This window comes from Mustelus asterias, chromosome 14 (genome assembly GCF_964213995.1).
Source record: "Mustelus asterias chromosome 14, sMusAst1.hap1.1, whole genome shotgun sequence".
Classification (NCBI taxonomy): domain Eukaryota; kingdom Metazoa; phylum Chordata; class Chondrichthyes; order Carcharhiniformes; family Triakidae; genus Mustelus; species Mustelus asterias.
The window spans coordinates 81,598,080-81,626,049 of record NC_135814.1 but is presented as its reverse complement, the minus strand read 5'-3'; the positions used below and the strand labels follow the sequence as shown (position 1 = coordinate 81,626,049).

The window sequence follows — 27,970 nt, the reverse complement described above, 5'->3', positions numbered from 1 at the left end:
CAGACCAGGTAAGGACAGCAGATTTCCTTCCCTAAAAGACATTAGTGAACCAGATGGATTTTTCCAATGACTGACAATGGTTTGATGGTCATCAGTAGATTCTTAATTCCAGATATATTATGTAGTCCTCTAAAATAAGTGCAAATACATTGGAAATGTTTTACTGAAGGCTGTAGAGGGTGTTTCTTAAATATTCTAATGGTGGGATTTTTCATTCCTGCCAGTGGTGGGAACTGTGGCGACCATGAGCACTAGATTTGGCGTGATGGAAATGGTCGGTTTCCCACCGATTTGGAATTTTCTTCTCCCAACTTTGATAGCGGGTTAAAGGCGGGTCAGGTTTTCTGCTGACCTATGTTGGGAACCATATTTGCATTCATTTGCATCTTATCAATGCTCATTAAAATTCCAACTTGCTGGAATTATATTCTCCCTCTAAATTAATTGTGCTGCCAGTGGATAATTCAAATAGTCTGCTTCACAACTCTTAAGCACCTGGCAAGCTTCAGTTCATTCCATGACTTGGACTCAATAGACACTGCTTTTACCTTCCTTTCAGAGCATTGCTGCGAGGTATCGACTGCCTGCAGCACAGGTTGGGCCAAGGCTTGGAACAGGAAACTAGACCAGCAGGGAGGGGTGAGATGGAGACAGGACTCAGGGATGGGGCATAGGGTGGTGTCATTCATGAGAGGGGAGGGGGAGACAGGCAGAACAAGGTGAGGGGGGGCGGAGAAACTTTGGCGGGGGGAGACACTAGAATGGGGGATAGACAGGCAAGATGGGAGGAAATATGAGAGTGGTGGGGAGGGAAAGAGTTAAGATGGGGGAAAACACAAGAGTTGAAGGGGGAAGACAGAGTCAGGATGGGGGGAAACGCAAGAGGGGAGGGGAGACAGAAGTAGACTAGGGGGCAAGAGTTATAACAGAATCACAGAATCACTGTGGTGTAGAAGAAGGCCATTTGGCCCATTGTGTTTGCACCGGCTTTCAGGTGGGCATTATGACTTAGTGCCATTCCCCTGCCTTTTCCCTGTATGCTGCATATTGTTTCTATGCAAGTAATCATCTAATGCCCTCTTGAATCCCTCGATTGAACCTGCTTCCACCACACTTCCAGGCAGTGCATTCCAGACCCAAACCACTCGCTGTGTGAAAAAGTTTCTCTCACATCACATTTGCTTCTTTTCTAATCACATTAAATTTTCATTCTTGATCCTTTTATGAGTGGGAACAGTTTCTCTCTGTCTACTCTGCCCAGCCCTCTCATGATTTTTGACACCTCTATCAAATCTCTTCTTAGCCTTCTGCTCTCCAAGGAAAACAGTCCCAACCTCGCCAATCTTTCGCCATAGCTGAGGTTTATCATCCTGCCATCTAAGCGTCTTCACTCTCTCCAATTTGTTCGTATCTTTCCTTTATGGTGCCCAGAACTGTTACACAGTATTCTAGCTGAGGTCTATCCCATGTCTTATACCAGACTATCCAAGGAAGAGACTGTACTGGGGCTGAGGCCACACTGTTGTGGAGGGATAGTGAGAAAAATGAAAAAAAATCTGTTTCAACTGCATAAACTACAAAAACTACTTAAATAAGTTTGAAACATTTACCCTTTAATGAAATGATATATAAAAGTTATTCAGAAAATCCAGCATTTTTGCTTGATTACAAAAATCCTTCCCACAAATGTACATATATATATATATGTGTGTGTGTGTGTGCATACATATGCATGTGCATGTAAGAGAAAAGCATTTCTCAGTCTAGCTTTTTATGCAAATATTTGCAACTTGTCTCTTATCATATAGTGCTAAAATGTATTTCTGTTCAATTAGGATGAAGATACCTCAGGCAACATTCACAGACTTACATTAACAATGCTCATCAAAATAGTGAAGTCACTGGGGTGTGCATATGGATGTGGTGAGGGTCACCGTGGGCTGTCAGGAGATCGTCTACGCCTTCAAGTAAGTGGCTTTTGTTTATAAATAGTAACATGACATAATAAATGGAGCGATACTGTTCTTGGAGGCGAAGGAACCTTATGGAAGTAAATGTAAAGGTTTTTTTCAACCAATCTTGGCCATTCAATGCATCCTAAGATCATAGAATCATAGAATCCTACAGTGCAGAAGAAGGCCATTCGGGCCATCAAGTCTGCACTGACCACAATCTCACCCAGGCCCTATCCCCATAACCCCATGCATTACCAAACTAGCTAGTCCCCCTGACACGAAGGGGCTATTTTAGCATGGCCATTCCATCTAACCCGTACATCTTTCGACTATGAGAGGAAACTGGAGCATCCAAAGGAAACCCACACAGACACAGAACGGGCAAGCTCCACACAGACAGTCACCCAAGGCTGCTACACCTTTATTACTTCTGCCATGTCTTAAATATCATTGATTGAATTGTAGCCTGAACCATTGTCACCTTTGACGAGAAAAATAGGACAACACTTCTTCAATGTTATGGAACTATGATCTACAGTACTGTACTGAAGTGTATCTTCTCTCACTCAATCAATTTATTGCTTCCTTGATATGATATACACCTGAATGCAATAACGTTGCTTTATTAATCTTTCACTGAAAATTCTGATGCTAGCATCAATTTTATATAAACTTGTTGAAGATTACTGTTAGCTATTACTAAGCATTGTTTATTTTAAAATATATTAATCATTTTAGGCACAGAACTGCCTTACTAGATTGTACAAACTTAGCAAAGTACAGTTTCGTCAAACTTTGCGGGAGTATGTGAACAAGGATTCCCTGAACAATGTAGTGGATTTCTTACATGCTTTGCTAGGGTTTTGCATGGAACCAGTTACTGACAGTAAGTACAGCAATTCTTTCTATCAAATTATTCTTTTTTTTGTATGTGGCAGTCGTTAAGTATATAATCATTAGGGTTTGATTATATACAAATAGTTACAAGATCTATTTACTTGTGTCTATTTGACTTTCAGTTGGGTTGTATTGCAATCCTGTAAAAATCAGATTTTTTGCCATTTCATTGTTCTTTCTTTTTTCTCTCCAAGTTCTCCATGCTCTATTCTGTAAGCCTCTTGAATTGATCAGTAGTACATCCGTATAAATAGTGTAGGGTGAATTGTCCACTAATTCACTCCTATAAAATAGAAAAACACCCAGCCCTTCTTGTGTTTTTCTCTGTTAGCATTGTTGAGATGGAGTAGTCATTGTGTGAAGAATCACAACAACAACATGGTATGATCCTTTGGTGCACCAAACTGCTGCATCATCAACATTTGGAAAACTGAAAAAGAGACATGAAGATATGATTCTGTAAACTTGGAGATTGATGCTTGAAATCATAATTCTTTCACAATGCCTCTCTCTTCGCCGCCCCCCCCCCCCCCCCGTCCCGCCAATTTTGAATCAATCTCTACATCTAAAAGACTGAATAAACAACATTTTCTTCCTAAAAATTGCAGCTACCATTTTTCCTGTTAAAGAGAGGGTGGGGTTACCTAGAGTTCACATGTAATACCAAACTAGGTGGTCCTCACCTTCCATAAAACTCAACAGTTTGCATGAAGGATCTAAAGCTTCCTGTCTGTTGTTAAAAATCTCACTGGAATATTTTTTTTGAGATATCCCGAGATGTGGATGTCCTCTCCTCATGTTCATTTTTTAGTTTCTTTAACAGCCATTTATTTTCCAAAAATTTCTTTAATAGCACTAGGTATTCAGATCCGATCAGCTGGGGGTTGCAACGTCCGCTTTAGGCGCCCCAGCCTCTTTGAAACAGGAAAATTGGTGGCTCCAATCGGGAGGCCTACCACAGGTAAGTACATTTTATTTTTCCTTTATCCATAAGTAAAGGATGTTGCATGGGAGGCTTATGATTGCAAAGCCTTATTTGGGAATGCTGCATTGAAGCTGTTTAAAATTGCTTTGGCTTTAAAACTTTTTGAAGTTAAGTTAAAGTCAATTGTTGGATGAAGAAAAGAGCTTTAAGCTGTATCAGTGTGCTGTTTGTGACAGAAACATTGAAATTGAAGTGTGTATCAGGAAAATGATTCACTAGTTTATATTTTTCCATCAAAATGCCAGCTATTGAAAGATGTGTATAGTTTCTTTGGAAAGGCTTTTGAAAGCGTTCTTTTCTATATGAGACTTGCAAGTATTGGTGCAAATTTCAATTGAAGACTTATTTTGCACTGCTGGACCAGTTGATGCATGAGTCATAGCTTCCAGAAAGGTCACAGTGCTGAATGAATTAATTTCAACCAGAACAGCAGAGGTTGATGTTTTAGTTAGCCTCAGTACAACTGAATAAAGGCAGGGAAGAACCTTTGTCAGATTATACTCCTAATTGATATCTAGTGCAGCAGCATAGGTACAGAATTGCTATACAGACAGAAAATAGGGCATAACAGTGGGGTGTGTTTGCAAGAAATGGGTAGGACTGTACAAGATTTTATACAGATTGATGGAAAGATCACAACATTTTGGCATAATTTAATTTGGATGAGTGTGAGGTAATTTTTGTTTTATTTGGAGGAAAGATGCGGAAATATGCATCCAGTGAAGGAAGGTAAAAGTGCTGAATGAACAGAGAGATTGGTGGGTTCAAATATATGACTGAAGATAGATAATGCCATAAATAAATGCAAATAGCATTTTGGAATTTAGAGATGAGGCCAAGAGTAAAGAAGCATTAGTACATTTGTATAAACATTGGTTAAGCTGCAGTTGGGGTACTGCGTACAGTTTTAGATGCCACATACAAACATATTGAAGCCTCCATCCACCAAGATCATAGAATTCCTACAGTGCAGAAGGAGGCCATTCTGCTTATTGAGTCTGCACCGACCACAATCCACCCAGGCCCTATCCCCCTAGCCCCACATATTTACCCTGCTATACCCCTTACACTATGGGGCAATTTACCATGGCCAATCAACCTAACCTGCACATCTTTCAAGTGTGGGAGAAAACCAAAGCACCCGGAGGAAACCCATGCAGACACGGGGAGAATGTGCAAACTCCACATAGTCACCCGAGACAGGAATCGAACCTGGGTCCCTGGCGCTATGAGGCAGCAGTACTAACCACTGAGCCACCGTGCTGCCTGTTCAAGATGCTGCAAGTGATGGGAAATTATAGCTATGAGGAAAAACTTGGAAATTATGGGACTATTTGCATTGCAGCGGTAGAGGCGAGGAGGAAATTTAATAACACTTTTTAAAATTTCAAGGAGAAATACTGGCCGCGATTCTCCCAAAAGTGCTGAATTGGTGGGAGAACTGTTCTAAATCCCGACTGTTTCCTCAGTTCAGCTTCTCACCTGAATCTCTGCACTCTGTGTACTGCAGAGATCCCAGTCGTGAATCTCATTAATACCCCAGGGGGTCGGGGCCTATTCACGCCAGAGTTTGACAGTTCTCGAACTCTGCGCATGTAAGAGTTTACAGAAACTCTTCTGTGTTTACCCCAGTCCAACGCCGACATCTCCACATCATGATTCTGCGCATGCGCAGTGGTCCCGATCTGTCGGACTCCCCATTTGCTGGCCAGCGATCGAGCTGGCCAGCCCCCTCCCCCCGCCCCCCACAGACCAATTGCGGTCCCCACAGCAATTCCCGGGCCAGCCCTGACCCCGCACGCCCCGGAGCACCCCGATGTACAGCTTACCCACCCTTCCCCTCCCCCCCCAGCAGTGGTGAACCCCCCAACCCCCTCACCCCAGCAGGCCCCTCCCTCTGCTGACACCCCTCCACCCCGGGTCAGACCCCCCCCCCGGAGACAGCCCTCCATCCCCCCCGGCAGGCCACCCTCCCCCCTCAGCTCGCCTCAATCGCTGCCCTCCCTCCATCCCAGACCAATCCTGTCTGCAGAATGGCAGCGGGATCCCCTATTCCCACTGATCACCCCTAGGCTCCGCCCATAATAGGCCCTGCCCCCTTGACACTGCCCCTGGGCATGGGCACGTTGCCCCTTGGGCAGTGCCAGGGAGCACAGGCTGGCACTGCCAGGGTGCCCATGCCCAGGGGGCACACATCCCCGCCACCCGACCCCCTGGGGGGCCCCAATTGCCCCCCCTTCATTCCGGCAGAGTCTCCCACTAGTTCCCTGAATGTGGGGAGCTAGTCCAAACCCCGCTGGAATGAAGTACTCCTGGCGGAGTGGGAGATTCAATTGGGACCTGAAATGTCCCGATAATGAGCTAATACATATATTTGAAATACCTTCAAAAAAGATTTAAATTACTTACCTGCCTTCCTGCCGGTTTCCAGCATGCTCTGACCAGCAACTGTTCGCTGGCTCTGGGAAATGCGCATGCATTCCCGGCGCATGCGCAAATCCCTGTTCAAGGCCAGAGACCCGCGTCTCCCACTGCGACCGGACAGAAAAGTTGCGGGTCACGATTGGAGAATCACGGCCACTAATTCCCTCAATTGGGAAGTTGGGCCGAAGTTGGCCTGTTTCCATGCTGTAAATCTCTATGACTCTATGGAAAGTAAATGACTGGAATCGTTAAAATAAAACTACCAGGAAGAGAGTAAGGTGGTGGCTCAGAAATAAAATTCTTTATATAGTTTTGTTGGAAAATGAAATGCTGTGTTGCCAATAAATGTCATTGTCCTTTGTTACATGGTGGAGGCAGGAATCATTGCGCCTTTAAGGAAAAATTGGATAAGCTTGAAGCAGAAGAAGCGAGCCAGTTCAGTTTTGAATTGCTCTGATAGGGATCTGGCACAAACACAATTAGAAGCTTAACAACACCAGGTTAAAGTCCAACAGGTTTATTTGGCAGCAAATGCCACGAGCTTTCGGAGCGCTGCCCCTTCCTCAGGTGGAGTGGAGATCAGCTCACAAACAGGGCATACAGAGACACAAACTCAATTTACAAAATAATGATTGGAATGCAGTCTTTACAGATAATCAAGTCTTAAAGGTACAAACAATGTGAGTGGAGAGAGCATTAAGCACAGGTTAAAGAGATGTGTATTGTCTCCAGACAGGACAGCCAGTGAGATTCTGCAAGTCCAGGCAAGCTGTGGGGGTTACAGATAGTGTGACATGAACCCAAGATCCCGGTTGAGGCCGTCCTCATGTGTGCGGAACTTGGCTATCAGTTTCTGCTCAGCGACTCTGCGCTGTCGTGTGTTGTGAAGGCCGCCTTGGAGAATGCTTACGTGAAGATCAGAGGCCGAATGCCCGTGACTGCTGAAGTGCTCCCTACAGGAAGAGAACAGTCTTGCCTGGTGATTGTCAAGCGGTGTTCATTCATCCGTTGTCGTAGTGTCTGCATGGTTTCCCCAATGTACCATGCCTCGGGACATCCTTTCCTGCAGCATATCAGGTAGACGACGTTGGCCGAGTTGCAAGAGTATGTACCGTGTACCTGGTGGATGGTGTTCTCACGTGAGATGATGGCACCTGTGTCGATGATCCGGCACGTCTTGCAGAGGTTGCTGTGGCAGGGTTGTGTGGTGTCGTGGTCACTGTTCTCCTGAAGGCTGGGTAGTTTGCTGCGGACAATGGTCTGTTTGAGGTTGTGCGGTTGTTTGAAGGCAAGAAGTGGGGGTGTGGGGATGGCCTTGGCGAGATGTTCATGTGTATGTTCGGAGGCACAAGGCAAACACACCCGGCCGTCCCATCGTATTGGGCAATGGGACCCTGTGTGAGAACCTCTCCGGCTATGTCGAGGGCATCCTGAAACCCATTGTACTAAGAACCCCCAGCTTTTGTCGCGACATTACGGACTTCCTACAGAAACTCGGCACACATGGAGCTGTTGACCCAGGAGCATTCCTCGTCACAATGGATGTCTCGGCACTCTACACCAGCATCCCCCACGATGACGGCATTGCTGCAATGGCCTCAGTGCTCAGCGCCGACAACTGCCAGTTTCCAGATGCAATTTTACAACTCATCCGCTTCATCCTGGACCACAATGCCTTCACCTTCAAAAACCAGTTCTTCATCCAGACACACGGAACAGCCATGGTGACCAAAATACGCACCTTAATATGCCAACATCTTCATGCACAGGTTCGAACAAGACTTCTTCACCGCACAGGACCTTCAACCAATGCTATACACTAGATACATCGATGACATTTTCTTCCTTTGGACTCATGGTGAACAATCACTGAAACAACTATATGATGACATCAACAAGCTCCATCCCACCATCAGACTCACCATGGACTACTCTCCAGAATCGGTTGCATTCTTGGACACACGCATCTCCATTAAGGACGGTCACCTCAGCACTCACTATACCGCAAGCCCACAGATAACCTCACGGTGCTCCACTTCTCCAGCTTCCACCCTAAACACGTTAAAGAAGCCATCCCCTACGGACAAGCCCTCCATATACACAGGATCTGCTTGGATGAGGAGGATTGCAACAGACACCTCCAGACGCTGAAAGATGCCCTCCTAAGAACAGGATATGGCGCTCGACTCATCGATCGACAGTTCCGACGCGCCACAGTGAAAAACCGCACTGACCTCCTCAGAAGACAAACACGGGACACGGTGGACAGAGTACCCTTCGTCGTCCAGTACTTCCCCAGAACGGAGAAGCTACGGCATCTCCTCCGGAGCCTTCAACATGTCATTGATGAAGATGAACATCTCGCCAAGGCCATCCCCACACCCCCACTTCTTGCCTTCAAACAACCGCACAACCTCAAACAGACCATTGTCCACAGCAAACTACCCAGCCTTCAGAAGTACAGTGACCACACAACCCTGCCACAGCAACCTCTGCAAGACGTGCCGGATCATCGACACTGGTGCCATCATCTCACGTGAGAACACCATCCACCAGGTACACAGTACATACTCTTGCAACTCGGCCAACGTCGTCTACCTGATACGCTGCAAGAAAGGATGTCCCGAGGCATGGTACATTGGGGAAACCATGCAGACACTACGACAACGGATGAATGAACACCGCTTGACAATCACCAGGCAAGACTGTTCTCTTCCTGTTGGGAGCACTTCAGCAGTCACGGGCATTCGACCTCTGATCTTCACGTAAGCATTCTCCAAGGCGGCCTTCACAACACACGACAGCGCAGAGTCGCTGAGCAGAAACTGATAGCCAAGTTCCGCACACATGAGGACGGCCTCAACCGGGATCTTGGGTTCATGTCACACTATCTGTAACCCCCACAGCTTGCCTGGACTTGCAGAATCTCACTGGCTGTCCTGTCTGGAGGCAATACACATCTCTTTAACCTGTGCTTAATGCTCTCTCCACTCACATTGTTTGTACCTTTAAGACTTGATTATCTGTAAAGACTGCATTCCAATCATTATTCTGTAAATTGAGTTTGTGTCTGCCCTGTTTGTGAGCTGATCTCCACTCCACCTGAGGAAGGGGCAGTGCTCTGAAAGCTCGTGGCATTTGCTGCCAAATAAACCTGTTGGACTTTAACCTGGTGTTGTTAAACTTCTTACTGTGTTTACCCCAGTCCGACGCCAGCATCTCCACATCACAAACACAATTGGCAGAGAATCTCCTTCTGTGATATACACCACTGTTTATGTCTATTGACGTCAAGTGATTGACCTAGCTGTGGTGTTCCCATAGTTGAACAGCCAAAGAGATTCACCATCTAGGTTCACTTAATTAAATTATCTATTTAGTTGAGATACTGGGATATAGCTTTTAGAGAGGAACAAAAGAATTAGGAGCACTCAAGGTCACTTGAGCCTGCTCTGTCATTTGATAAAATCATAGCTCATCCTTGATTTCAACTCTACGTTCCTGCCCTATCCTCAGAACCCATAATTTCTTTACTCTCCAAAAGTCTATTGATTTTGACATTGAATGTACAAAGAGAACAAAGAAAATTACAGCACAGGAACAGGCCCTTCGGCCCTCCAAGCCTGCACCGACCATGCTGCCCGACTTAACTAAAACCCTCTACCCTTTCGGGGACCATATCTCTCTATTCCCATCCTATTCATGTATTTGTCAAGACGCCCCTTAAAAGTCACTACCGTATCCGCTTCCACTACCTCCCCCAGAAACGAGTTCCAGGCACCCAGCACCCTCTGTGTAAAAAATCTGCCTCGTACATCTCCTTTAAACCTTGCTCCTCGCACCTCAAACCTGTGCCCCCTAGTAATTGACTCTTCCACCCTGGGAAAAAGCTTCTGACTATCCACTCTGTCTATGCCCCTCACAATCTTGTAGAATTCTATCAGGTCGCCCCTCAACCTCCGTCGTTCCAGTGAGAACAAACCAAGTTTCTCCAACCTCTCCTAATAGCTAATGCCTTCCATACCAGGCAACATCCTGGTAAATCTTTTCTGTGCCCTCTCCAAAACCTTCACATCCTTCTGGTAGTGTGGCGACCAGAATTGAACACTATATTCCAAGTGTGGCCTAACTAAGGTTCTATAAAGCTGCAACATGACTTGCCAATTTTTAAACTCAATGCGCCGGCTGATGAAGGCAAGCATGCTGTATGCCTTCTTGACAACCTTCTCCACCTGCATTGCCACTTTCAGTGACCTGTATACCTGTACACCCAGATCCCTTTGCCTATCAATACTCTTAAGGGTATTCAATGTACTCAATGAATGAACACCTGCAGCCCTCCTGGGTAGAGAATTCCAAAGATCTGCACCCTCTGAGTGAATAATTTTCTGCTCATCTCAGTCCTAAATGACTGGACTCTTAACCTGAGAGCAAAATTTTTCAGACGGGGAAACAGTTTCTCAGCATTTATCCCATCCAATCCTCTTAGACATGGATGCCCTGTTATCTTTGCTCAACATCCTGTTCCTTTGTGACATATTCTACTTGATTTCATCCAAATCCACTACTCTGCTCAAAGTAGCAAAGTACTTTGCTCAAGTCCTGCTCAACATGTCTTTCTTTAGAAAGGTGGCATCTCTGAAATTGGAGGTCTTATCCAGTACTGCATTCTAGTGTCAGTCTTTTTTTGTACTCAGGTCTCTATTGTGGGACTTGAATCCATAGCCACCTGAGTCAGAAGTGAGAGCTTGCTTTACACTGAGCCACAATTACACTTATGAGGAAGAGGGGAGGAAATTGGGTGGTGTGGGAAATAACATTATTAAAATGTTGAGTCGGAATTACTTGAATGGGTGTAAATTGAGAAAGCTGGATACTCAACGAGACCTTGGAGTCCTCGTGCATCAGTCGCTGAAAGTAAGCGCGCAGCTACAGCAGGCAGTACGGAAGGCAAATGGTATATTGGCCTGAATAGTGAGAAGATTTGAGTGTCGGGATAGTGATGTTTTGCTGCAATTGTATGGGGCCTTGGTGAGGCCACACATAATATTGTGTGCAGTTTTGGTGTCCTTATCTGAGGAAGGATTTCCTTGCTATAGAGGGAGTACAGCGACGGTTTACCAGACTGATTCCTGGGATGGCAGGTCTGTCATGTGAGGAGAGGCTAAGTTGGTTAGGATTATATTCATTGAAGTTTAAAAGAGTGAGATGGGATCTCATAGAAACTTATAAAATTCTAACAGGGTTAGATAGGGTAGATTCAGAAAGAATGCTCCCAATTTTGGGGGAGTGCAGAAATAGAGGCCATAGTTTGAGGGAAAGGAAACCTTTTCGAACTGATCTGAGGAGAAATTTCTTCACCCAGAGGTTGGTGAATGTATGGAATTCACAACCACCAAATGTAGTTGAGGCCAAAACGTTGTCTGATTTCAAGAAGAAATTAGATATAGCACTTGGGGCTGAAGGGATCAAGGGATATGGGGGAAGGGGGATGAGGATATTGAATTCGATAATCAGCCATGATCAAAATGAATGGCGGAGCAGGCTTGAAAGGCCAAATGGCCTACTCCTGCTTCTAGTTTCTATGAATGCATTAAAAAGATAGAAGCTGATTTTCTATGGTTAAAAAACAGTTTGAATTACTAGCAAGCACAATGATTATGTTAAGAAATATATTTTGAAAATTGGCTGTTGACTCAAACAGTTTGAGCTTCATAACAAAAAGCAGCTATTATTTGCAAATTGTCATGTTATTGATGTGCTGACACACGTGAATAAATAAATGATTTGCTGACCATTGGGAATGAGTAGTGGGAGATTGAGGAGGATTAAGCATGGCTGAAAGAAAATTAATTGTAATTGGTTAAAAAGGACAGAAGGATGTGAACGTGGACCTTAGCAAATAAAATATTTGTTTGTATTTTCTATACGTTTAGACAAGGCCGGATTTGGAAATAATTTTACCACTGGTGACAGTAAATCAGCTGCACGAAGTATGGAAGCAATTATTGTGAGCTGCATGTTCAAACCTCTGATCACACGATGTGCATCCACTACACATGAATTGCACAGTGCTGAAAATCTGGTAAGAGTCTCCTGGAAGTCAATTTGTCATGAGTTTTATATTGGGCCATAACATCCTCGGAGTGGCAATTAGCTTCAGATTGCCACTCTGTACTGACTTACCTGCACCATATTTCATGCATGCCTGTCTCACCTGACCTTCCTGACTCAGGCCGGATGGGACCCAGGCAGCACAATACATCACAGGGTCCAATTGGAGTCTAAAAGAATTGGAGCAAAAGAGGATACGTCCCCATTTTTTACAGCACTAACTACCGTAAAGAAGGTGAGTTTAAGGTCCCATTGAAAATAGCATGTCAGGGAGAAGATTGTATCAATGATAAATGTATGGGATTTGGTTGGTGGGGGAGGTTGGACCTCGGGGTGGGGAGCGGACAACTGGGTGGGTGGAGATTGTTCAGATATCGGGGGGACGAGGAGCAGACCGGGAGTGTGGGTGTCAAGTCATGATGGGGGGGTCAGGTTGGTTCAGGGGTGGTTGGACAGTCCTCAGTCGGCTCAGAACCGGAGGGGGGGGGTGACAGGGAATCCAACATCTAACCGGGGGCACATCAGGAAGTTCAGGTTGGTTTTTGGACAATTACTGTGTAAACCCATTACCTGGGAACTACTGAGAGGTTTCCCAACACAGGGGAGCCAGGAGGTTACAGGCTATTGTCTTCATGGTGCGTCGCTTTATAAGAATAATAAATTAATATTTATAATAATATTTGCATGGAAATTAATATCCAAGAGAAGCTTCTTATTAGAAAGTCAATAAATATTAGTCCTTAACCTTTCCAGTGATTTACCTGGAATCGGGGAGTCTAAATTCAGTCACAGTGTGCTATGAACCTATTCCTGTTGACTGCAATGTTGGCAGCATGACACCTTGATACTGGCTGCTTGCTTTAAATGATTTCAACATCCAGCCAATGCTGACTGCTGAGGAGGAGGCCGGTATTGTGATTGGATCGCACCACTTAAAACACATCTGCATTGCTTACAGTTAACCTGTAGCTTTTAAAGTGGATTTGCATTGTGAGTGGAGCAGGTTCTTGCAATCTGACCTGGGAAGTGAAGTGAATCTGACCTGAGAGAGATTGAATAATGGCATAACATAGGAGAGAATGGGCTTCATGGTCTTTCATCTTTGCACTGGAAGCCTTGGTCGAGGAGGTAGAAACGACAAGAGATTTCCTGTATCTTTATGGGACACAGTAAGAAGTCTCACAACACCAGGTTAAAGTCCAACAGGCTTATTTGGTAGCAAAAGCCACTAGCTTTCGGAGCGCTGCCCCTTCGTCAGGTGAGTGGGAGTTCTGTTCACAAACAGGGCATATAAAGACACAAACTCAATTTACAAAATAATGGTTCGAATGCGAGTCTTTACAGGTAATCAAGTCTTAAAGGTACAGACAATGTGAGTGGAGAGAGCGTTAAGCACAGGTTAAAGAGATGTGTATTGTCTCCAGACAGGACAGTTAGTGAGATTTTGCAAGCCCAGGCAAGTCGTTACGGGGGTTACAGATAGTGTGACATGAACCCAAGATCACGTTTGAGGCCATCCTCATGTGTGCGGAACTTGGCTATCAGTCTCTGCTCAGCGACTCTGCGCTGTCGTGTGCCGTGAAGGCCGCCTTGGAGAACACTTACCCGAAGATCAGAGGCCGAATGCCCGTGACCACTGAAGTGTTCCCCAACAGGAAGAGAACACTCTTGCCTGGTGATTGTCGAGCAGTGTTCATGAAATATTATCACATCCTGATAAAATGAAGAGGCAAGATTTATTCTCACAGAAGGTTGAGAGTCTTTGGAACGCTCTTCCTGAAAAGGAGATGGAAACAGAGACTTTGAATATTTTTACAGCCTACGTGGATAGATTCTTGATAAGTAAGGAAGTAACAAATTTTCAGGGGTAGGTGGAATTCAGATTTGAAGTTATCAGATCAGCCATGCAAACTAAAGGGCCTGCCAATATGTAATCTTGCAAATTTCACCTCTGAAGTATGCATGCACACAGCAAATGCCATTTTATTCATGCATAGGATGTGGCTTTTGCTGGCTAGGTTAGCATTTATTGCCCAATTCCAATTGCCCTTGAGACAGGGATAGCAGTCCATGTGGCATAGGCACATCCACAGTGCTGTTAGGGAGGGAGTTCCAGGATTTTAACCCAGCGACAGTGAAGGAATGGCAATATGTTTCCAAGTCATGATGGTGAGTGATTTGGAAGAGAACTTCCAGATGGTGATGCTCCCATGTATTTGCTGCCCTTGTCCTTCTGGATGGTAGAGGTTGTGGGTTTGGAATGTGCTGTCTAAGGAGTCTTGGTGAGTACCTGCAGTGCATCTTGTAGATACTCCACACTGCTGCCACTGTACGTTGATGGCAGAGTGAGTGAAAGTTTGTGGATGAGGTGCCAATCAAGCGGGCTGCTTTGTTCTGGATGGTGTCAATCTTCTTGAGTTTTTGCAGCTGCACTCATCCAAGCAAATGGAGACTTTTCACACACCAGATTTGTGCCTTGGAGATGGTAGACAGGCTTTGGGAAGTCAGGAGGTGAGTTATTTACCATAGGGTATCTAGCCCTTGACCTGCTCTTGTAGACACGGTATTTATATGGCGAGCTAAGTTTAGTTTCTGGTCGATGGTTTTGTGAAGGGGAGGTCTTGTCTCACTAACTTGATTGAGTTTTTCGAGGAAGTGACGAAGATGATTGATGAGGGTAGGGCAGTGGATGCTGTCTACATGGACTTTAGTAAGGCTTTTGACAAGGTCCCTCATAGCAGACTGGTACAGAAAGTGATGTCGCACAGGATCAGAGGTGAGCTGACAAGATGGATACAGAACTGGCTCGGCCATAGAAGACAGAGGGTAGCAGTGGAAGGGTGCGTTTCTGAATGGAGGGCTGTGACAAGTGGCATTTCTCAAGGATCAGTGCTGGGACCTTTGCTGCTTGTAATATATATAAATGATTTGGAGGAAAATGTAACTGGTTTGATTAGTAAGTTTGTAGACAACACAAAGGTTGGTGGAATTGCAAATAGCGCTGAGCACCGTCAGAGGATACAGCAGGATATAGATGAAAGGTCCTCTCGCTGAGACCAGGTCACTATAGGATATAGATCAGTTGGAGACTTGGGCGGAGAGATGGCAGATGGCATTTAATCCAGACAAATGTGAGGTAATGCATTTTGGAAGGTCAAATACAGATGAGAAATATCCAGTAAATGGCAGAACCCTTAAGAGTATTGATAGTCAGAGGGATTTGGGTGTACAGGTACACAGTTCGCTGAAAGTGGCAACGCAGATGCAGATGTTGTCAAGAAGGCATATGGCATGCTTGCCTCATCGGCTGTGGCATTGAGTTCAAAAATTGGCAAGTCATATTGCAGCTTTATAGAACCTTAGTTCAGCCACACTTAGAATATACTGTTCAATTCTAGTCACCACACTACCACCAGACGGATGTGGAGGCTTTGGAGAGGGTACAGAAAAGATTTACCAGGCTGTTGCCTGGTATGGGGGGGCATTAGCTATGAGGAGAGGTTGGAGAAACTTGGTTTGTTCTCACTGGAATAATGGAGGCTGAAGGGCGACCTGATAGAAGTCTGCAAGAGTATTAGGGGCATGGACAGAGTGGATAGTCAGAAGCTTTTTCCCAGGGTGGAAGAGTCAATTACTAGGAGGCATAGATTTAAGGTGCGAGTGGCAAGGTTTAAAGGAGATGTATGAGGCAAGTTTTTTACACAGAGGGTGGTGAGTGCCTGGCACTCACTGCCGGGGGAGGTAGTGGAAGCAGATACGATAGTGACTTTTAAGGGACGTCTTGACAAATACATGAATAGGATGGGAATAGAGGGTTATGGTCCCTGAAAGAGTAGGGGTTTTTGTTAATTCGGGCAGTATGGTTGGTGCAGGCTTGGAGGATCGGAGGGCCTCTTTGTTCTTTGCTCTTTGTCACTTGCCAGCCCAAGCTTTGGTATTGCCTAGGTCTTGCTGCACTCATGGACTGCTTCAGTATCTGAGGAATTGCGAATGGTGCTGAACATTGTGCAGTCGTCAGCGAACATGCCCACATCTGACCTTATGATGGAAGGAAGGTCATTGATGAAGCAGTTGAAGATGGTTGGGCCTAGGATGGTTAGCCCCCAAAGGGCAATTGTAGTGACCAACCAACTATACTACCAATCCCAATTTTACACCGCAAATGTTTGTAATAGGGAACATTGGCCTTTATAAATCGGAGTATCGAGTATAAAAGTTGGAGTGTTATGGTAAGGTTATATAAGGCATTGGTGAGGCCGAATTTGGAGTATTGTGTACAGTTTTGGTCACCTAGTTACAGGAAGGAGGTAAATAAGGTTGAAAGAGTGCAGAGAAGGTTCACAAGGATGTTGCCGGGACTTGAGAAGCTGAGTTACAGAGAGAGATTGAATAGGTTGGGACTTGATTCCCTGGAGCGTAGAAGATTGAGGGGAGATTTGATAGAGGTGTATAAGATTTTGATGGGTATAGATAGAGTGAATGCAAGCAGGCTTTTTCCGCTGAGGCTAGGGGAGAAAAAAACCAGAGGGCATGGGTTAAGGGTGAAAGGAGAAAAGTTTAAAGGGAATAATAGCGGGGGCTTCTTCACGCAGAGAGTGGTGGGAGTGTGGAATGCGCTGCCGGATAAAGTGGTAACATTTAAGAAAACCTTGGAGGGGTTCATGGATGAGAGGGGTGTGGAGAGATATGGTCCAAGTGCAGGTCAGTGGGATTAGGCAAAAAATGGTTCGGCACAGACAAGAAGGGCCAAAAGGCCTGTTTCTGAGCTGTAATTTTCTATGGTTCTATGGAAATTATGGTGAACTGACATTGGAACTGTTCAGTTTTAACGTAATCTTTTGTGTGATCAAACTCCTCGAGTGCCCAAAGTGAAATTATTTAACAGCATCTGTTCTGAGCCTGAAATTGATTTTAGTTGCCTATTTCCTTGGATAGAAATAGATTTATAACACATAGAAAGCAACAAGTAAAAGGGTTGTACATTAAAAATGAGAAAACTCAATTTTTCTTTTAGGAAAATCTATTTGGGGTTCACTAATTTTAGCCAACTTTTTAAATTGCAATCAAATGGCATACCTTTGGCATCTATGATTTCTTTTTGGTTGTATTAAGTACATAGAAAGCAAATAATGTTGGAGGATAGAAAAAAAATATTTTGTGCTGACAGATGATATACATTATTAACATGATGGGAACAATGATTAAAAATGAGACCTCTTACAGTTGTTTAGTCATTTTTATTTTAATCTTAAACCTAAAAGGCAAATGGGTAACTGCAATCAGCTAATTTTTCATGAGTGAATCCTTAGTATTTTCATATAAACTGTGCTTACATAGATTCTTTTCTTTAGGGACTTTATTGTGACATTCGTCAACTTGTTCAATTCATCAAAGAGGCTCATGGGAATGTTTTTAGAAGGGTGGCACTAAGCGCTCTCCTAGATAGTGCAGACAAGGTAACACCTGGTAAGAAACCGGATGACACTGAAGAAAAGAAAGTGTCAGTCAGCAAAAGGTATGCATCTGATATGACTTCAATTTAATTGAATTTTTTTACTGTGACTGTATTCCCTGTGACCAATGGTGCAATTATTATTTGAAAAAGCTTAATAAGTAAGTGCTAATAGTCCTTGTTTCTGTGAGACAGAAGGGTTGAGTGGTGCAGTGCACCATGACCATCACAACGTTGCCACATGCATAACTAATTTACATTATTCTCTATGGCCTTGAAATTGAATGCACAGCACCTGTTTTACAGGTGGAAAATGAGTGCTATAAGAATACAAATGGCAGGAAGTGTGTGTACATTCATTCTGTGCAGTAAATGCTTTGCAAGCCATCTAGATTAGAGTGCTCTCTGGACATCTGGGGCACAATGTCTGAAATTGGCATTATGCTCATTGAAACATGGATATGGAATTTGCAGAAAACTTGTGTGATACTGGTGCTGCACCTATGGCTTATGCCATTCCACTAGAATAGAATTTTCAGTAAATTGTGACATGAGCATTATTTACATCAGTTTGTAATCTCCAGGGATTTTTTTCACCACTCTGCTCCATTAAAACCAATCGTGATTGTGAATTGTTGGATTTAAGCCCGTGCTCATGCTATTGCTACTTGAACTGAAAAATAATGGCACTGGAGACCTGATAGCAACATGATTTATTTATTTAAAATAGTTGCTTTTGATGCGGTGCACATAAGATAAATTCTCAAAAATCAATTCACAGTTAACACAGGAATTTAGAGGTCAACTTATCAGCTTACAAGTCATTGACAAAAGCACTCTCATTAAGTTACATCATTTGGTATTGTAATAATTCTTAACATAATGAGCATTGGCGTAGTGGAGTATTTTCTTTACTGCTTTGATTTTGTGCTTGATTGTTATCATAATAAACAAATTGTACAGTTAGATCATCTACTATCCGTATGCCAATTTTTGCTTGTTAATATTATTGAAATGTTGATTTGGATCAATTCACCGTGTACAATCCTGACTTTGCAAAGCTGAATGTATATGCAACTAAACAGAAAGTCTGGTTTATACATAGAAGGACATGCAGTGTCTCCCTCAGGAAGCTCATTGTAGTGTCAATAATGTATAACAAAAAAGTGACACGATGGCACGGTGGTTAGCACTGCTGCCTCACAGCATCAAGGACCTGGGGTCGATTCCTGGTTTGGGTCGCTGTCTGTGTGGAGTCTGCACATTCTCCCTGTGTCTGTGCAGGTTTCCATTGGGTGTTCTGGCTTCCTCCCACAGTCCAAAAGACGTGCTGGTTCGGTGCATTGGCCATGCTAAATTCTCCCTCAGTGTACCCAAACAGGTGCCGGAGTGTGGTGGCTAGGAGATTTTCACAGTAACTTTACTGCAGTGTTAATGTAAGTCTACTTGTGACACTCATAAATAAACTTTAAAAAAACTTGAAACAAAACAATGAATGATAGAACAATAACAGTGGGTGTTCATATATCCCATTAACTTTCTGTTCTTTTTGATAAATGAATAATGAAATCTACATGAAACACTTAAATATCCATTGAAAGATATATCAATTTATTTAGAATCTCAGTGGGACATATCTGCATTTGCAAGTCCTGTTACCCATGGGCCCAGATTTTTGCCACAATAGAAAGCCACTCCATCATGTCGAAAATGGCAGATGAGCCCAGAAATCATAAATCCCACCCCCAAACACATCATTTCCTATTTTTGCAGAGGCGGGACTAGAATCAGGCCAGGGTTTACGGAGGTAGTCGGCTCTCTGAATCATCTACTCCCTCTGTTGAAGTGAAATTTCAGTGGTTCATAAGTGTGAAACCCAGAGTGTTCAGATTAGGCCAGGAAAGAACAGGTTTGAACTGGTAGATCTTTTTAGATTGCCAGCGTATTCCTTTGGGGAGGTAAGGTGCCTCTTTGGATGATGTCCGAGGACACCTTTGGGCAAGGTAAGGCATCCTTTGGGATCGATAAGGCCCCTTTGCGAGAGGTAAGTCACCCTTTGGGATTGTTAAAAGTTAACATGATTGGGTGTAAAGAGTACATAAACCTATTGGAACTGTGAAATGTGTCAAAGAACTGTCAAATAACTGTCAAGTTGTCAAAGAACCATCAAAGCTATCAGAGAACTGTGAGACGACAAAGAGAGAGAAGGACAAAGGGTGGTGAGTGGGGGGTATGGGCAAACATGTGTCGGCACTGAATTGGCATTGGACTATAAAGGCCCATGAGGATGACAACTTTTTGACACCTTGAAAGTTCCTTAACAACTGGACAGCTCTTTAATATTTCCTTGACGCTGGATACTCTCTTAACAACTGGACAGCTCTATAGCAGTTCTTTGTCAGCTGAACAGTTCTTCGACAGCTTGACAGCTCCAATTATTTCATGTATAACAAGTACAAGCTCACTTTTGACAATCCCAAAGGGTGCATTACCTCTCTCAAAGGGTGCATTACCTCTCCCAAAGATGTCCTGGGATCCACCAAGTTCAGACCTCGTCCAATCTGCACATTCTGTTTTCTACACTGTTCTTCCAAAATCTCTCTTCAGTGGAGGCAGCGGGTGATATAAATGATCAGCTCCCTCTGCAAATAGCACAGGCACACAGCCCAGCCTGGCTCCAGTCCATGGAAGATGCTGGATTCAGGGATGGACTTAAAATTTTTAGCCATTTTCGGGATTTTTGCCATGACAGAGCGCATCTATATTGTTATGAAAATCTGGGCCCCACTTCATGGTTTTGTATTTGTGTACAGTAATTTGAATTTGGTTGATTGCAGAGCTGAAGTGGGATCAAGCACCGATAAAGCACAGCCCTCAGCAGCACCAGATGAATGCCGTAGTCTTGTCTCCAGTCGCCCTCCTCAGACTCCAGAACAGTGAGTGACAGGAAATTGCTTACATTTCTTTAATTATACATTACATACCAAAGCAGCACCCGAAAGGTAGAATATCTCTTTCAGATATCCATAATATTACATTACTTGAAATAATCCAATGCTATGGATGCTATTTCTTTTGAAAGAACATTTTTTATGCAGGGTTGTACAAGAAGTCTGAAATAAAGTCTTGCTTTATTGTATTTTGCATTTGACTCAATCACGTAAAATATTTGAGTTGAATAATTGCTAATTTAATCATTTTGTTTTAACAGTGTTACAATAGCTGGTTAAATATGACTGCTACTGTTATTAGATAAGGTTTGTTTCTGTGAAGGGCTTGAAAATTTGGAGGCTAACTCTAGGAGCCTTGCCTCCTACCTTTATTACTTACTTACAGAGCCAAATGCAGATTGAATCAAATTCTGAGAGATAGAATAGGAAGGATAACTAACCTGTCAGCCATATTTTATGCTCATACCTAAGCTGCCTGGGTAAATCAGTCAAAGGATATTGTAGTTTTTATTTGTTGATTTCTGTCACAACTAATGTTACTGTTACGACCACAATTTTTCTTGTGTCAGCCTTCGTTATCCTCAGTTTTTTTTATACTTGACACTTGCATCTATCGTAATTAGCAAAATACTTCATTATAGGTTAATTCCTCTAGAAACCTCCCTATTTAGCCGATTAGAGTTACCTGGCTTAGATTCCTCTATAACGTCTTAGGTATATATATAAAATACAAACCTAATTTTCTTCTGTATTGCAGTTATTCTCACACTATAGAGTACACCAACATACAATCCCCAAATTTTCCCTGGCATGAAACTCAGATAATAACTAAATTATCAGTAGCATTATTTGAAATCCTGATGAAATCCAACTATGTGATAATCACTATTTACTAGATATCCAGCCCCGAATATCACCATAAATCTGTAGGTTGCGGTAAGTGAAATAAATTGCCCTTAACAATCCTTTCCTGAATCAGATTAATAAGGAGGCAATCTTAATAGCAGCAACAAATAACTCATTTTCTGCCTCCCACTGAACTTAATTGTGCAGTTTCAAATAGATAGTTAAATCTTGCCCACAAATAACACCACCCTGTTCAAAAATTAAATCAGAAAATGCTGCAGGTATTCAGCTTGTCCAGCTACTCTTCCAATTTGATCTCTGTTGTTCCACTTGCTGCTCTGGAAACCAAAGACTATGGGTGGAATTTTCTGGCTGTGCCATGGTGGGCGGGACAGGAAAATTCCCCCCAGAGGATCAGCTTTGGATCAAAGTTGCATTCAAATTATTTCAACTCTAACCTGTTGACCAATATCTTCCCTTTCTATTGCAGTTATGTTCTCTTTCACGAAATAAAGCTATATCTCTTTCAATTTTGTGCCACCTACATTTTTAGAATTCCTCATATTCTTTCATCTGAACTTCAAATCCATCACTATGACCCAACCAAGTTTCAGGGATACCAAGAATGATTAATTTCTCCTTGGAATCATTTCAACATCATATTCATAGTACCCCGAGCATCAACATAAAAAAGACTGTCAAATAAATTTTTAAAATGTAAATATCTCTAATGTTCAAAAAAGTATCCCAAGGTGTTTCAGAGATTACTGCATTGAAGAATAGTTCAGAGTCATGAGAATAAGGCGGAGGCAGGTTAACCAGAAATTGGGAGAGATGGGTCTAGAATTTTTTCAATGTGAAAAGGAGTGGACATGTAGAAAAATTTAGGGAGATAAGTCCAGAGAATAGGACCCAGGTGGTTAATTGCTCTGCTAGGAATGGTAGAGAAAATGGGGGAGGGTTGCATAAGAAACCAGGCTTTGAAGAACATTTCAGGGAGATAAGGGACAAGTCTGGAGGAAATTGTGGAGAAAGTGTGTGGCAAAGCCTTTGGGGTCTTTGAACATGCAGACATTGATTTCAAATTTGAAGCACTGGGGACTTGGGAACCAGTGTCAATTAGGGAGGAGAGGAATGGTACATGAATATGTCTTAACGTGTAGTTTTTGTTGTTGTATATTTGCACCCATACTTTTTTTACCCTTTGGAGGGTGGTGGGAGGATTTCCAAGTTGATCATCAGCTCGTTCAACTGTGTTGCACTCTCCTTCCATGGCCAATAAGTCCTGGTGTTGGACGCAAAACCGGAACTTCAAGTGTAGCAGTAGGAGTGCTGCCATTGTCCCACAAGACATTTTATAATGTACAGCAACATACATGAAAAAGAATTTTGTTTTCACAGGGAGTTTATGAAAGTGAAAGTCACGATAGAAAGTATCATGGTATTAAGGGCCCTGAAGACATGCATAAGATCTCAACAGTAGAAGGGCTGAGGAAATTGGAGAGCATAATGTGTGAAAATGGAAGTAAACACTTTGGTCCTGATTTTACCATTTTGAGGCTAAGTGCCGAATCTGGGCGTCAAATAGATCCGCGCCTGGAATCCTCTTTCCAGCGCGCCCATACGCGTTTTGCCGGCTCCTGTCTGATTCACGCTGTGGGCGGGGCTTAGCACTGGCGGACCGATCGGAGCTCTGAACTGCGCATGCGCAGTTCAAAAAAAATCTGACAGAGCGCACCCGGGCGCGAAAGAAAAAAAAAGCAGAAAGCGGAGGGAGTGGCTCTCTGACGATCATCCTCTGGTCGGGAGGGGGTGGCGGGGGGGTTGCGGTTGGGAGGAGGAGGATGGGGTGGGAGGAGGAGGGGGGGCGGGACCCAGATCATCCTTTTGTGATGGGGGGGGGCAGTTGGGGGGGAGGAGGGGGGCGGAACCCATATCATCCTCTGGTTGGGGGGGGGGTGGGGTGGGGGGGGGTGATAGGAGGAGGAGGGGGGTTGGGAGGTGGGGGGAGCGGGACCCTGATCATCCTCTGGTTGGGAGGAGGAGGGGGGAGGGAGGAGGAGGGGGGAGGGGCGGGACCCAGATCATCCTCTGGTTGGATGATAATATGGCCGCATGTCCACTCCGGGAGGAGGGATCGGCCGCAGACTGGCAGCGGATCCCGCCCCCCCCCCACCCCCCGCCACCAGAGGATGATCTGGGTCCTGCCCCCCGCTACTCCTCCCATCCCCCCCTCCTTCTACCCCCCCCTCCCCTGACCAGAGGATGATCTAGGTCCCGCCCCCCCCTCCTCCACCCCCAACACTGCCCCCCAACCAGAGGATGACCTGGGTCAGAGAGCCGTTCGAGGCTCTGACCCCGCTCTTCGGAAGCTGCAGCGACGACTTCAGACTTTTATTTTGCAGGTCGCTTACAGCGTGGATGCGGAACGGACCAGAAGACGGTAAAGTGGGATTTGGCGGTAGAGTTGGGCGCGCGGTTCATTAAGTCGATTTAAATGCATGCAAATGCATTTAAATCGTCGGGCCGCCCGATTCGGGCGCGGGCCGGACCCGCCACCAAATCGGGTGTCGGTAAAGCTGCAATCTGCTCGGAATTGGGTGCAGATCGCGGTATAGGCCCGACGCCTAACTTTACCGTGATTTTGCGCCCAAAAACGGGCGCGGAGTTTTGGTAAAATCGGGTCCTTTGTGATAGAGAGGAGGTGAGTCTAAAGCAACACAGAATCATAGAATCCCCAGTTGGTTGAATAATTGGGACATCAAACATTGGGCCAGTACTGCATTGCTGTGTGTAGAACACCACCAGAACATAGGAGACTTTCTGTGAGACACTTTGTGGGCCTCTGATCTGTTGAGACAGCTGAACCTCTTCTTCAACATTCCTAATTATGTCCTCAATATCAATCCTGATGGTCTCCTTGCATTGGTTGTTCTTGAATTGCTCAGTCTGGACAGGTTGCACAGGATTGCCATAAACCATATATATGGGAGATACTTTTTATCTTCAAGCCGTTTTTCTAGGTAGTTTAATATTGGAATAGATGACAAATGCATTCTGATAGCTTGATTCTGGTTTTGTGATCAGATGCTACCTCGAGATGCACAACAAATCTCCAGGAATTCCGATGGTAACATCTGTGGTCAATTATGCCTTAGATGTTAAGAAAGCTAACTACTGCTAGTGACTGAATGGTCTTATTCTGATTGAAAACATTTGTAGCAAACAGGGTATTGTGATTTTCTTAATTCTGCTATGTACCATGAATGGGAGGTGATCTTTCCTGTTGCAGATTGGAATGAGCCAGTGGCAAACTAGGAATATTGCTCACATCCCAAGAACAAAAAGGAAAAATCCTGTAACATTGCTCACAACAATTTCCAGGCTTGCATTTCAACTGCTAATCATACATGAGTTTATTATTTCCTAAGATAGTTCCACATGTCTCAAGAAGTGGATCCTAGTTTCCATTGTGGGGTTATTGATAATCATTGCCTAACTGTGATCCTCCGAAAGTAGGCAGATTTGTTTGTCCACTGAGGGACTTCAACTCTTTGTGAAATGAAGTAAAAACAGTGCATTTTGCATTTATCACCAGAGAGAGTTGAGCATAATATGTGATTAGTTCATTACAGCTTCAGAAAGATTCTTTTGGAGATACTTATATCTCATGGTAGTGGCACTGGAGCCAATGGTACAGAAACCGGTCGACCTCTTGGGGTTGCATACTTTGCTGATAGCCACTTCTGGTGTCGCACACCATCTTGAGCACAGTACCTGTGTGAGGATGTCCTGCATTATTGGAAGCAGTTGAACTGGTGCTATCTTAATATTACACAGCCCTACCAGCTGATGTGATGCCCATTGTCCCTATTTGGACCATACAGGTTCATTGAATAAATTTGCCTGTCACTCAACAAGGATCAGGTGTTCACTGCAGGAAGGGCTCTGCGTTAACATTATGCAAAGGATCCCAACTTGCAGATAAGGTAAACTAAAGAACTTCTGTAATTGCAAATTGTCTAGATTTACTGTGGAATGTTCTTTGAGGCATTGGGTTGAGTTCCTGGATTATGTAGCAGGGAGGATAGAAGATCAAGTGACCCAACCACATAAAGGTTTGCTTTGAGACAGTAGCATGGCAAGGAGATGGAGGCTGCAGAGAGAGCAAACTTTGCATGATGCTCTCTGCAAATTAGAGCCTGACTCCTCTATGTTCCTTCACAATGATAGAAGACATCTTTATCTGAGTCCCTTGGAGCAGGCCTGGCTTGCAACCTTTCCCTCCAGTGAGCCATAGAGTTTTACATCACAGAAAGAGGCCCTTCAGCCCCTTGTGTCTGCATTTGACATCAAACACCTATCCTAATCCCATTTTCCAGCACTTGGTCTGTAGCTTTATATGCTATGAGCTCACAAGCAAACAAAGGAGGTTGGAATGGGAAACAAGAAGCCATGCTACCTGCAGCTTGTTCATCATGCTAGGTGGCAAGAAAAGGCTGAGCTGTGAGTTGAGAAGGGTCATTAAGCAGGAACACTCCATCATGTTATCTGTTCTCAGTGGTACAGGATGGTATGGACTCTGTTGCAAAGCAACAGAAGGCCATCTTCCCCATAGGCCTCAGGCATCCTGTCTCCCATGGACTCTGCTCAGCTCCCTTCCATTATGTGCGACCTTGCCCTTATGGATGGAGGGAAGAATTTTGCTGTGCTTGGGTGATGTGCCTGCCATGGATGAATAGTTGGAGGTTTACGGAGGAAGCGAGGTGAGTGTGAAACTGGCAGCATTGGCAGTTAGATTGTGTGTTAGATTGAGTTAGGATATTTGGATTTTAGGTGTGGATGGGGAGCCAATCATGCAGGCTGCTTTATCCTGATGGTGTCAAGCTTCTTGAAATGTTGTTGGAGCTGCACTCATTCTGACAAGTGGGAATAACACTTCTCACATGCGGCTTGTAAATGGTCAACAGGCTTTGTGGTGTCAGAAGGTGAGTTACTCTCCATAGAATTCCCAGCCTCTGACCTGCTCTTTTAACAGTATTTATATGGCATGTCCAGTTCAGTTTCTGGTCAATGGTAACCCCCAGGATATTTTAGTGGAGGATTCAGTGCTGATAATGCCATTAAGTACCAGAGAGGAGATGGTTAGATTCTCTCTTTTTGGTGATGGTCAATGCCTGGCACTTTTGTAGTGCCAATGCTACTTGCCACTTATCAACCCAAGTCTGAATATTGTCAGGTCTTGCTACATACCCTACCCACAAATTTTAACATCATTTTTGCTTTCAAGAGTACTCAATGCACTCAATTACAATGTGACATCAAAAGTTTGAATTTTAAATGAATATGACATCAAATTTTATAGTACACTCAAAGCTATCCAGTGCAGTCATGCATATCGGATGGAATTTTACGAGATTTTTTCTAACTGTCCAGCTAGCATGAAAACGGGAGAGTTGTTGATCTGTTTCTCCAGTGAGTTTTCACTCCTAATTTTATGTACTTAGTTTTTTAAATATGGGCTAGACCATTTCCAGCTGCTAGAGGCAGTGGGCAGGGCCACCAGACAGCCAGCATCTCAGATCAAAGCCACAAACCACGCATGCATAGGAAAACCGGAAAAAAAAGCTCTCCTGACAGAAACCCCATTGGGCCTGATCCAGCCTGCCACCCCCCCCCCCCCCCCCCGCTCCCCAACTCCCCCCATCCCCCAATCTCCATCAGCACACCTGCAAATGCTGACTTGGCTTCCCCTTCATGGTAACAAGGCAAACTGCTTTAAACTCGCTGGAATACTCTAACGGGCGTGTGACTCACCCAAACTGCCTGCAGCTGATCTGTGCTAACAATGGAGAGCTCCGTCAAAATCCCAAGGCTGGACAGACAGGCAGGCAGTGCAGGAACGAATGGCCTGCAGGAAGACAGCTCCCCATTTTTCAGTTGCTGACCTGGCCAAGTTGTTGGAGGCAGTGGAAGCAAGGTGGGACACCCTCTTCCCCCCCCCGAGCAGGACGTTATCCCAGAGGAAGGGATGGAAACGCGGCCTGGGAGGCAGTGGCAGCATGCGGTAGTGCCAGGGCAGTGGCCAGGAGAACCGGGAAGCAGTGCCGCAAGAAACTAAATGACCGAATCTGGGCAGCAGGATCTAGTGTTGGAGTATTTTACCCCATCTAGCATCATTCCCTATGTGACCCCCCAGATCCCCCCCACCCCCAGCACCTTGCATACTTTTCAGCCCCTGAACCCCAAGTACCTCCCTTCTCCCACCCAAGAGTGTCACAACACTTTCCCTCTGAGGACCAGCCCCCAAACCCTGCAGGAATCGTGCCATCAGATTTGACATGGT

At 44.4% G+C, this 27,970-nt stretch overlaps 1 protein-coding gene across 1 annotated transcript in view; it reads left to right on the top strand.

The window, feature by feature from the left end:
* The window catches only part of unc80 (unc-80 homolog (C. elegans)), a 505,340-nt gene that overhangs the window by 115,291 nt on the left and 362,079 nt on the right, over nucleotides 1-27,970 (top strand). The window contains exons 14-18 of the mRNA XM_078227718.1: nucleotides 1,836-1,967; nucleotides 2,694-2,841; nucleotides 12,198-12,346; nucleotides 17,727-17,890; nucleotides 20,665-20,763. Coding sequence (XP_078083844.1) covers nucleotides 1,836-1,967; nucleotides 2,694-2,841; nucleotides 12,198-12,346; nucleotides 17,727-17,890; nucleotides 20,665-20,763 — 692 coding nt within the window. The remainder of the gene's footprint in view (nucleotides 1-1,835; nucleotides 1,968-2,693; nucleotides 2,842-12,197; nucleotides 12,347-17,726; nucleotides 17,891-20,664; nucleotides 20,764-27,970) is intronic.